Raw genomic sequence first — 12,800 nt, 5'->3', positions numbered from 1 at the left:
CATTTTCTATATTCTGTTAAAACTTTTATGTACATTTTTTATTCCCTTGAATAGGTATGAGTAGGTCTGATTCCTTTTCTCATATACTGTGAAACTGTTTGCACAATACCTTGTCCTTAGTACAGCAGATAATAAATGCTTACTGATTAAATACAATAATAAAAATACTCACAAGGTAGTTGGTTTTGCCTGACTGAAAAAGACATGATATTTATAAAAACATATTTTTTTACTCGAGAAATTCTACATATGAACAAACCAACTTTAAATTTTAAAAGAGTTCCTAGTTTATATGAAAGCCAAAGGGAGCCAATACTAACCCATTTTCTTAAAGTTTGGTGACTTATTCCTGAATGTTTGTCCTTAACATTTTCAGCCTCTAGGTCCTTTTTTGGGCAAGTCATGAAATCAGAGCTAAATAATACAGGTGCCAACATACTCAGAATTACATCACAGGGTCTTTCAACAGCCTCATTCTAATAACAATGACAAGAGCACTTCACATTTGGTGAGACCACTGCAGCTAAATAGCTTGAAGCTTGGGCAAACTAATTTTATACAATAACCTATTACTTCTCTGCCTCTGAAATGGAGCGTGATCTAAGGGTAAGTCTGTCTACTCATAACTGAGTGCATTCTTGTTTGTGAGAATCAGGAGGTGAGATCATAATGCCCCCCAGGGAACGAATACTTCCTTCTTGGGCATTGGAGGCATACCGTATTTTTAATGAAGAAAGACGTGACAGGGTGTTTTACAAGTTACTAAATGTGTGCTGCTTTGTTCCTGTGAATATAATTTTTCACCATCATCAGTTGTTTTTTGAAAAGAAAATCAAAGTACACATCTTGCCTGTATGATTCCCCCTTTATGTTGCATTTTCCTGTTTGAATGGAGCATGTAGGCTGCTACCAGGAAACTGGTCTATGCCTTACAGAGCGTGCAAATGGTCCCGCTAATGGTACAGCTGTGGAGGGAAGAGGAAGCAGTGAACAGGCTCACCCTCATCTGTGTGTACCTGCAAATCGCCTGCTCCACTCTTGTTATTACTTTCTTGTCCATGCCTTTTCATGTCTGTTCATTTGGAATAGGCGTCAGTTCCCCTGCACTTCCCGTATTTATGAGAATACCTCAGCTATGAGCTGGACTTCCTATCTCTTTCTCTGAATTCTGAGATCCAACATTTAGAAAGGAAGTCACTTGTAAATACCACTTGTAAATCATCTTCCTCTCTACTGACCAATCCTGTTTCAAAAATATATAAATCAGTGTGTATGTGTGTGCATGCATGTGCTTAGGTGTGTGTATTTCAAGTAACCATGTCGTTGAATATCACTGTTCATGCTGAATGGGGACAGGGAGAACTGAGGACTGAATGAAGAAACAGAGAAGAGCATGCAAGATTCTGCAGAACACGGCAGGAACCTGGATGATAGGATTAATCTTCCTTTAAGTGATGGAATAGTGAAAGGAAGTGGGGAAAAAGAGACATGTCATAATCCTCTTGACCTTAAAGGAACATCGAATTCAAAACTATGTTAAATCCATCCTCCAAGAACAGCTGTCACCACAGAGCTGCAAACTTGTTAGGTATAATCTGCCAGTGCTTTGACGGAATGCCCAAGTGGAAGTCAATAAAGCAAGGTCCTCCCTTTGTCTCATGGTTCAAATACTCTAGGAAGCCAGGCTTCTCTGGAAGCTTGGGCCAGGTCTACCAGGCTGCCTTTCACAGAGTCTCCTCACAGCAGTCTGGAGATACCATTTTCTTCTACAGAGGTACCATGTTCCCTAACAGATCTGATCAATTCCTAAAACAAGAAGAATGCATCTTTTAATTAGTTTTCTTAATTAACTTGATAGCTATTTTGGGTTAAATTGTGCTCCCTTCCAAATTCATATGTTGAGGCCCTGAGCCCTAGTATCTCAGAATGACACCATATTTGGAGATACGGCCTTTAAAGACTTGATTAAGGTTAAATGGGATCTTAAGGGTGGGGCCTAATCCAATATGACTGGTGTCTTTATAGGAGATATTAGGGCCAGGTACAGTGGCTTCCCCAGCATTTTGGGAGGCCAAGAAGAGAGATCACTTGAGCCCAGAAGTTCAAGACCAGCCTGGACAACATAGCAAGACTCTGTCACTACAAAAAAAAATTTAAAAATAAAGAAATTAGCTGGGGTGGTGGCACACCCCTGTGGTCCAGCTACACAGAAGGCTGAGGTGGGAGGATCACTTGAGCCCAGGAGACCGAGGCCACAGAGAGCTGAGATCACACCACTGCACTCCAGCCTGGGTGACAGAGACAGACTCTGCCTCAACACAAAAACAAAAAACAGCAAAAAAAAAAAAGAAAAAAAAAGAGGAGATTAGGGCACACACACACACACACACACACACACACACACACACACACACGCACAGACTAAGGGGCAACCATATGAGAAGACAAGGCGAGAATGTGGCCATCTACAAGCCAAGGAGTGAGACCAGGAGAAACCGACTTTACCAGCCTCCAAAACTGTGAGAAAATAAATGGCTATTGTTTAAGCCATCTAGTCGTATTTTGTCATGGCATCCTTAGCAAACTAACACATTAGCTCTGGACTACCTAAGGTGATTTTCTCCATTACTATCTACAAGAAAATCCTGGTTTTCAGTAACACACATACTCCTTTTTTGGGAGATCAATTTCTTAAATCCCAAATAGTTGTTAACACAAGTTTGTACTGTAGGTTCTTGTCTTCCTTTCAGTTTGGACATAGGATATCGTATGTTCCTCTTTGACACCCTGACAGTAGGGTAGGAATTATTTTTACTATTTTGTAAGTGAAGAAACTGACTCAACTGAATGATTCACCCAGGGCAGATGAATTTATAACCAAGTCTTTCAATACCACTTTCCTGCTATTTCTCCAACATTCCACACCTTCTTCTTTCCCACTAGCATTACAATATATCCAGGTTTGGGTGTTTTTCCATCTCAACTGTTTTTGAAATGTATGTCTCATCTTTCTGTATTCTGTTGGATTATTTTTTCTGTTTCTCTTAATTTTAGACATTCGTGTTATCTTTGTGATGGATTTCTTAGAAGAAAACACCCTACACTATTTTTCACTCTGCCTTCTTTAGGACAAGTTCCAGGAGAGATTTTTTATCCAGTTAGTTTCCTAGAGAAGCTCAAGCTACACCTAGAGAACTTTCATGAAATCCTTTCCCTACAACTGTGAATCCTGAACTGTGTAGGAAGCCGAATACCCATGGAATGCCAAAGTAACGGCCTTTGGCATCTTAACCCCTTAAAGTAATTATGCTACTGTCTTTGGACTTTACAGTATATGATCAGGAGCTTGCTTTATGGGAGGCATTAAATCCCTATGTTAGAAGACTGCAAAAAGAAAACAAAAACACAGTCATTAAGGGGCCATATAAGGGTGGTAGATTCTGTGTTGTCCCTAGTGGAGGCTTGGAAGTGTACAGTCATGGACCACTCCAGCCCATCTGCAGAAATTTTCCAAGTGGGGTAGAAACCTACAGGAGCCCTAAGCCCATCAGATTCAGGATGAGAAAAGGGCAGAATCACAACTTATAGTATGGCTGAGGCAGGAAAATCAAACCTGCCACACCAAACTACATCCATTAGAAGGTGTCTGGGGCTGTCCAGAGATAAGGGCTACTTTGTCCTTATTGAACCCTCCCCAGTGTGGGGTCGCTCTGACCCAGTGGTAGAGTGCAGACAAATGTTGCTTATCTGGTGCTACTGCTGCTGCCCTCTCTAGCTTAAACCAGTTAAATTTATCCTTCTGTCCAAAACACGGGGACAAACATGCCTTCTCATGTAGCAGAATACAAGTGTTATTGAATTAATTCCAAAATATTTGCAGGATCACAAATATGAGCTAGAGTTTCACATATACTTTTTATTCACTGGCACATTCAAGGGAAAAAGTGACTTCATTTTTCAAGTACTTTGTGGTCACTACATACCATAAATGATAACAACAATAATAGCAGGTACTTTTAAAGGCACTAAGTGTGCCAGAACAGTGCTATGAAATGTCCTATATAATTTACTTCCCATACAGCCAGTGAGGTAAAGTGCTATTACTCTCCAATTTTACAGATAAGGAAATCGAGCCTTAGAAAGGTCAATAAACTTGCTCAGTGCCACTCACTGAAAAGGTAGCAGAATCGGAATGGAAACCCCAGTCAAGCTGACTCAAAAACCTATGCTTTTAATCAAAGCACCTTGATTTCCAGAAGGACTGAAATTTCAAAATCTGTCCTATTTTACCAGTTGTCTCATAAACTATTGGACTATCCTAGAAATGAATAAAACCTGGTATCCAAGCTGCATTTCTCAAACTGTCTCTCATGCTGAAAGCAACATAAAAGTCCTCTGTAAGATCACAAGTCCCGGTCCTTGGTATGGAAAATGTGGGCACCATGATCTATGAGGATGAGCAAATTTTAAAAAATTAGGGTGCAAGGCAACACACTCAAAACCAAAACTATTTTGAGCATCATGTTATCTTCTGTGATTTGGGAGTCACTGATGAATGAGCCTTGTAGTATCTGGAGGTCATCCTTATGAATCTCAGTCTTCATGATATTATTCAAGTACAGAAAAGTAGGTTTCTAGCAAGTTTCAACAGATGGAAATCCAGATAAAAGAACTCACTCTGCTGATATTAATTATTTAAGCAATGCTTTCTCAGAGGACTTCCATGGCCTTAAAAAGGGGTTCTATGAGCTTTTCTTTTATATTCTGAATATTTATCATACTATAGCATCTACATTTCAAGTATGGGCTTTAGTGAAAAACCTAGTTTTGCTTTTTAGTTTTGTTGTTCAGTTTTGTTTGTTGAGCATCAAAAGAGATGGGGGTAAGAGAGCTATAGTAAAGACTAGAAATTCATGATCCACAGTCTTTTTGCTTCCCAAGTGTGATCCATGGTTTTGAAGATTTAAGAACCTCAGATTAAGATCATTTTTCAACTCTGATATTCAAATATCCTCTTAAAGGATAACGGTACCACTTTAAAGAGTTGTTTCTCTTCTTTTACTTTTTGAGATAGAGTCTCACTTTGTCACCCAGGCTAGAGTGCAGTGGTGAGATCTGGGCTCACTGCAACCGCCTCCTGGGTTTAATCGATTCTCGTACCACAGCCTCCCCAGTGGCTGGGACTACAGGCGTGCACCACCACGCCCAGTTAATTTTTGTATTTTTAACAGAGACAAGAGTTTTGCCGTGTTGGCCAGGCTGGTCTTGAACTCCTGACCTCAAGTGATTCACCTGCCTCCGCCTCCCTCAGTGCTGGGATTACAGGCGTGAGCCACCGTGCCCGGCCCCTTTCTAAAGAGTTGTTTCTATCAGATACATTCAACTCATATAATCTGCCCAAAACTGACAGCAAAGCAGAAAAAGCATGAAAGGCAGTGAAAACTTGAATACCTCTTTATAGATACCATTCTAAGGATACTTTCCTTTCGGTTCTAACATCACCATATTTTGTTCAGAGCAGCTCATGGGACCAAAAAATAAAAAAATAAATAACCCTTAGAAATAAACTCTTCCAAACTAACACCTTGCCTATTTCTTAGGCTCTTTAGCAGTCCGTGTTAAAAGAATCCATGTAGCATCTCTTGTTCATGCTGAGTGAGCTGTTACCAGTTCCCATATTGATTTTTATCTTCATGCAGCAAACCTCAAATACCACGGCCCCAAGCTGAGATCCCACCAAGCCTATTCCTTACTTATCCATTTGTTTTCCAAGTACTCTTTCCTTTTTCTTCATCCACAAATTCTCCCTGAACCCACTTTCCCCAAAATAACAGCTGCGGATTTGATTTTTCCTTTCCTGTCTCTTTAAGTCAGAAACTTCCTGAGGTTCCTAAGAGCTGCCTGCCTCAGCAGGCACCACGACTCCCCGCAAGTCTCCATTGCAGTGAGATTTGCAAGTGAATCTCCTTTGAAAATCATCACCTGTTTTGTATCCACTCTGACTTTGAGGCATCTACACTAACACCGTGGGCTCCAGGACATCCTATGAACCTGGTCTGAAGGTTTCAAAACCAAATCTATTCATATTGGCAGCTCCATCAAAGGAGAATTCTCTAAACCGAACAAAGCATTAAACCAATACAAAATCCACCTAACAAATAAACAAACGGCAGTAACATGACTTTCGATACCAAAGCCTACCTTAAAGACGGCCCAAAGCTCTGCTCCCACATGCATCCGCCTCTCTGGGTCTGTTTCCTGGCTTTCCAATAGCTGTGCTTTCTTAAATTGAGCAACAGTCTCCTCAAGTGTCGGGCTCTGAAAATACACATGCTACACACGCCCATGCAGCCCTCTCGGTGCCAGGCAGCCCCTTCGCCTTCCTTCCCAGCTGTGCCAATTCCCTGGCCGATGACCAGCTCCCACGTGGGATGGAATGGAGAAGGGAGGGTGTCAACCAAAGTTGGAAGATGAATTCAACTCACCGTGGACTAGGTGGCCACCCATCTGGCAGGGAGGGTCCATTTTATCCCTTTTCTAACCATAAACCGCCTCCACGATGGTGTCGCCACCTCATTCAGAGCCCAGAACAGTTGGCAGGGACACCAACCCCTCCCGGTGTGACCTGCGAGTACTCAGACCTCTCTAAAGTGGCAGACTTCGGCCGGTGGGGCACAGACTGCCTCTTACCTTCACAGAGCCCCAGTCCTTAAAAGCCCAGCTGGCGTCCTGTGTTTCACTTCACATCGGAGGCAACCGGTTTCAGAAACAGGGAACATTTCAAAATGAAACAGAAAGTAACCCGGGGATCCAAACCAGACCCCCGACCTGCCTCGGCCATCCCCAACCTCTGGAAGTCTTCTGACTCAGCAAGCCCGGGCAGCTGCTTCAGCCTGGAGAGGATTCAGAGGAAACTGCAGCTTGGAAGTCTGGAACTCACAGCCTGGGCTTTTTTTTTTTTTTTTTCCCCCTTTTTTTTTCTAAGAGTATTTGTTGAGCTTTTTAACATGCCGTTTGTCTCCTTCTGCAGGGAATTACTCAGTGATCCCGTCACCTGACTCAGGGCAGCTCCATTATGTAATTCTAACTGCTATTTGAGCTCCGATGGGAAAACCACACTTGTCTCCCCTTTCCCCCACCCCCACTCCCACCCCCAGCATCATCCACCTTGCCCTGCCCCCTAGGAAGGGAAGAGGGAGGGAGACCTCAAAACGTAAAACAATGACAATTAACTTTCCTTGAACCTTCCCTAGCAGGACTGCATTTCTGCCATGCATTCATATTTCCCTTCGGTTCAATTCTTGAGTAGAGGACCTCCCAAATACCAAAGAAGAGTGAGTGGGAATGTCTCAAGGTGGGATGGGAGCAGCTTTCTCGCTTTTTTTTTTTTTTTTTTTTTTAAGGATGGTTCTCTGTACGTGGGATAAGTCACTGAATGGATTTTCAAATGGTCAAGTGCATCATCAGTTGGAAGGCTTCCAGTAGATTTATAAAGCATGTGCAAATAAAACCTAAAATCGAGAATCTTTTATTATTTTTGCCACATTTCTGTGAAATGGCGAAGGCGTAGCTTGGGTTGAGGGATCTTGAGCCAAAACCCCTGCCCTGACCTCGATTCTCATAAACCCTCTCCCAGCCACCTCAGATAAGCACAAGGCCCAAGTGACAACAGCTTGCTTTGCTAGGCAAACACTTCTGAAAGGGCAAGCACCCAGCCTCCACTTTCAACCATATTGTAACCCCTAAGGCCACTCTATATAGACATTTTGAAGCCACACCTGTCCTAGGTGAAGGTAATACTAATAATTCCTCTCTGTCCCACAGTCCCTGTCTTAGCATCTGTTGTCTCTGTCCAGATGAGACTCACTAAGGAACAAGCATGTTCAAACAGAATCCACTCATGAATGGAACTTACATGGCAATAAATGAGTGTAACACCTAAAGCATCACACAGTATGATGATCAAATTTAAAAAAAAAAAAAAGCACTCCAACCTGTTTGCTTTTCCCACGTCAAAGCCAAGATCAACTATCTGCATAGCTTGGGCTCCCAAACTTCTCAGCCAGTGGAGCCTTGTTGCTGAATACAGGAAAAGAATTATTTATGCTGATGAGAACAAATGCTAATGTTGGTCAGCCTTCCATGGGTTTTTCTAGTCTCACTCCTTTTCTCTCTCCTACATCTTCCCAACCCATAATCACTAGAGCAAACTACTTTCTCTCTCCTGCCTTCCTTCATTATTGTAAGTAATGTTAGATACTATTTTCATGTTAAAATATGTGACATTAGACAGATACTGTACCCTAAGAATCACTTTCAAAATACTTTGTAACTATGTATCCACAGATCCACCCTGAGGTCAGCATGGTTACTGACTGCTCTTATGCAGACCCAGAGAAACCAGTGACATAGATGGGAGTTAGAAGACAGGTCTTGGCCCAGCACCGTGGCTTACACCTGTAATCCCAGCACTTTGGGAGGCTGGGGCAGGTGGATCATCTGAGGTCAGGAGTTTGAGACCAGCCTGGCCAATGTGGCAAAACCTTGTCTCTACTAAAAATACAAAAATTAGCCAGGTGCAGTGGCAGGTGCAGGTGATTCCAGCTACTCAAGAGGCTGAGGCAGGAGAATCACTTGAGCCTGGAAGGCGGAGATTGCAGTGAGTTAAGACCATGCCATTGCACTCTAGCCTGGGAGACAAGAGCAAAACCCTGTCTCAAAAAAAAAAAAAAAAAAAAAAAAAGAGGACAGGGTCTCCTATTCTTGGTTGCAAAGGAAAACGCTGATAGACATGAGAAAAATATAAATGAGTAAACCTGAAAACCTGAATGACAGACTGATGTCTGTTTATGTCTCTCCCTCCAGTAATAGTAAATACAAAGTATTGCGGCAGTTACCATGGTAACTACTTTCTTAATAAGAATGAAGACACATAGGGAGGTGTCAGAAAACATCTGGAGGTTAGACATTCCTCAGTAATGGGAAGAGGATGCAGTAATAAAAAATATACCCTTTGTCTGTGCATTGTCATTAAATACTGGCACTGCAAAAACTCAAATTTCTTAGACCAGCACTGTTCAATATAAATATAATATGGGACTGGGCACAGTGGCTCTATTCTGTAATCCCATCACTTTGGGAGGCCAGGTGAGAACAGGAGTTTGAAAGCAGTCTGGGTAATGCAGCAAGACCACATTGCCACAAAAATTTTTTAAAAAATTAAAAAATTAGCTGGCTGTGTGCACCTGTATTTCCAGCTACTGGGGAGGTTGAGGTGGAAGGATCCCTTGAGCCCAGGAAGTCAAAGCTGCAGTAAGCCATGACTGTACCACTGCACTCCAGCCTGAGCAACAGAGTGATACCCTAGCTCGCTCTCTCTTAAAAAAAAAAAAAAAAAATATATATATATATATATATATATACACATACATATGTAATGTGAGTCATAGATGTAATTTTAAATTTTCTAGTAGTAACATTAAAACTTTTTTTAAGGGAAATTTTTTGCAATATAGTTTATTTAATCTTTTATAGCCAAAATATTATTTCAACATGTAATCAATATAAACATTAATGAAATATCATATATTCTTTTCATACTGAATATCTGAACATTGGTAAGTGTTTTATACCCTCATTACATCTCTAAGAAGACTAGCCACATTTCAAGTGCCCAGAAGCCACACTGGTTAGTGGTTGTCACATTAGATGGCCAAGCCCTGAATTATATATGGTCATTTTGAGTTTAGAATTTATTTTGGGGGAACAAATTTGTCTATCCCTACTTGAACATTTTAGAAAAATAAATGGCATTAATTTGGTTCTAGCCCTGTGGCATAATTCAAGTGGTAATCTCTTGGGTGGAACGAGAAAACATCAAATAAGCCTGGAATTGAAATAATATTAAAGATCCAACTTCTTTCTTGCCACTAGAGGATCATGAAGATTAAAACATAAATCTCGGGTTTGTAAAAAGTTCCTTCTTTAAGTTGCCCCAATTGCCCAAGCTCAGGTCAGCAAAGTCTTATCTTGACTCTACTTTCTACACATCCTCTCTCTCTGCCTGTTTCCCCTATCCCTTCTGGTAGACCCCTCAATCTTATCAAGTCCACCTATCAGCTCTTCTCAAATGGCAGGGCCTCACCAGGTACCCAAACTCATCACAAGAATCCCTGCCTGGTCTTCCTGACTCCACTTTCTGCCCAGAGTTCGTTTTCTACCCTGCCTTCAATGTGAGCATGTGTCAAAGCAAACATTTAATCATCTAGCTTCTCAGCTTAAAGCTTTCAATAGCCACCTACCACCTTTCAAGTGGAATCCACATTCCTTGCAGTGATATGCTAGGCAATCATAAACTGGCCCTGGGAGCATTCCCAGCTCATTTGTTTGCTATATATTCTTTGAATTTACCCTAGCCTCGATGCCTGACAGTGGCATGATTTCTCTGTCTCCCTGCCTTTGTTTAAAGTCTGTTTCGTCTGCCTGGAATGTCCTTCCTTGAAATCCCTACCCCTTACCAAACAGCAAAATCTTTCAAGACTAGATCAACTATTTCCTGTAGTTTTTCCTAATCTTGTGGTCAAAAGTAACATCCTCCTCACCTATGTCGTCACCCACTTTTATAAGTCAATGTATTATAACATTGATCACAGTCAACTATAATCATATAATATGCTATTCAACCTGTCCAAGAATAGGAATCATGTGTCATTTACCTGTGAATTCACCTTGGGACATAAGAGTATTTCAATAAATGTCTGAGGAATTCCCATACTCTTCCTTTCTACTTCTCCTGATTCCCTAACCCCTTGTTGTATCATGGTTACCACCATCATCATTCTCATCATTACACAGCAGCCAATATTTATCAGCCGTTACTAGATATCTAATACTGTGCTAAGCATTTTACACAGGTTTCATTTAGTTCTAACAAATCTATAAGGCAGGGACTTAAAATATCCCCAATTTTTAATAGCTGTGACATCTTGAATACAGTTTCATTCTTTCAGCCAGTGTTTTTAGGTCATTCTTATAAACACCAGTTTAGACAAGTTGATGTGTAGTTATGCCTCCAAAGTGCACAGTGTTACATACTTGTTAACTTATTTGTAAACAGGCTAAGGCATGTGTTTTTGTTTCATATTTTTAGTGTCTCTGACTCTTTAAAGCTTCTGAATTTTAATGGGCTGAGAAAATAGAAAACTAGCTTACTAGCATTTTGCATAGAATGAGAATATTATAGCTTTGTTTTTATTTTTATTTTATATTCATTTTTTTTTATGAATGATGGAGTCTTACTCTGTTGCCCAGGCTGGAGTGCAGTGGCACAATCTTGACTCACTGCAACCTTCACCTCCTGGGTTTGAGATTCTCCTGCCTCAGCCTCCCAAGTAGTTGGGATTACAGGTGCCCACCACCATGTCTGGCTAATTTTTATGTTTTTAGTAGAGACAGGATTCCACCATGTTGGCCAGGCTAGTCTTGAACTCCTGACCTCAGGTGATCCACCTGCCTCAGCCTCCCAAAGTGCTGGGATTACAGGCAAGAGCCACTGCACCTGGCAAGTATATTGTAGTTTTGAGTAAGGGCCCAAAGGGCACTGCCCTGTGGATGTCTCAGGACGTGTCATTCAGCTTTTTTCTCAGGGTCACTTTTGGCACTATTTCTGGCTCTCTAGTAGTTTCTACCATAATTCAGTTTATTGGTGCTTTAAAAAATGGACAGAGCAAACATCCAATGCTGGCAAGGAAGGAACTCTTACTCATTGCTGGTGGGGACTCAAAACTCTACAGATACTTTGGAAGACAATTTGGAAATTTCTTATAAAACTAAACATTCTTACCATATGACCTGGACATCCTGTTCCTTAGTATCTATACAAAGGACTGAAAGCTTCATATCCATACAAAAATCTGCACACGGATAGCAGCTTTATGCATAATTACCAAAAGTTGGAAGCAATCAAGATGTCCTTCATGAGGTGTATGGATAAATAAACTGTGGTACATCCAGACAATAGAGCATTACTTAGCATCAAAAGCAAACGAGCTCTCAAGCCATGAAAAGACATGGAAGAAATCTAATGCCTCCATGGAAAAAAGGCAATCTGGAAAGGCTACACACTCTTTGAGTTTGACTACATATTTTGGAAAAGGTAAACACTATGGAGACAATGAAAAGATCGGGGTTGCGGGGAGGGAGGGATGTCTGAGGGGAGGGAGGGATGAATGGGGGTAGGGAGGAATGAATGGGGAAGGGAGGGATGAATGGGGGAGGGAGGGATGAATGGGGGTAGGGAGGAATGAATGGGGAAGGGAGGGATGAATGGGGGAGGGAGGGATGAATGGGGGTAGGGAGGAATGAATGGGGAAGGGAGGGATGAATGGGGGAGGGAGGGATGAATGGGGGAGGGAGGGATGAATGGCGGAGCATAGAGTATTTTTAGGGCAGGAAACTACTCGGCTCACATGATACTATAGTGGTGGCAACATGTCATTAAACACTTATACAAACCCACAGAACGTACAGCACCAAGAGTGAACTCTAATGCAGGCTGTAGACTCTGGGTGATGATGATGTAGGTTCATCGACTGTAACAAAAGGACCACTCCACTGGGGGCTGTTAATAGGGAGGCTGTGCACTTGTAGGGCAGAAAGTATATGAGAAATCTCTGTTCCTTCCTCTCAACTTTGCTGTGAGCTTAAAACTGCTCTAAAGCATCTATCTGTTTTTTAAAACATGAAGGGACCAGAGAATGTCTTGCTCACAGGCACCCAGGGTTGCGCTCACTGGCTCAAGT

General features: G+C 41.7%; 1 protein-coding gene across 11 annotated transcripts in view; it reads right to left on the bottom strand.

The window, feature by feature from the left end:
- PHACTR1 (phosphatase and actin regulator 1) overlaps positions 1–12,800 on the bottom strand; it is a 600,452-nt gene that overhangs the window by 345,174 nt on the left and 242,478 nt on the right. For 2 of the 11 annotated variants that reach the window (XM_074398449.1, XM_074398451.1), the window contains exon 1: positions 6,202–7,116. The exons of 6 other annotated variants lie outside the window; for them this stretch is intronic. Coding sequence is in view for 1 of the 5 variants with exons in the window: in XM_074398448.1 (XP_074254549.1) it covers positions 6,486–6,525 (40 nt within the window). In the remaining 4 variants the exon portion in view is untranslated. Of the gene's footprint in view, positions 1–6,201; positions 7,117–12,800 lie in introns of those variants that run through there. 3 more of the 11 variants (XM_074398450.1, XM_074398452.1, XM_074398448.1) reach the window with 2 other exon arrangements.

Source organism: Saimiri boliviensis, chromosome 4 (genome assembly GCF_048565385.1).
Source record: "Saimiri boliviensis isolate mSaiBol1 chromosome 4, mSaiBol1.pri, whole genome shotgun sequence".
Classification (NCBI taxonomy): domain Eukaryota; kingdom Metazoa; phylum Chordata; class Mammalia; order Primates; family Cebidae; genus Saimiri; species Saimiri boliviensis.
Note: the sequence above shows the minus strand (reverse complement) of the source record. Positions and strands in the feature narration are given on the sequence as shown.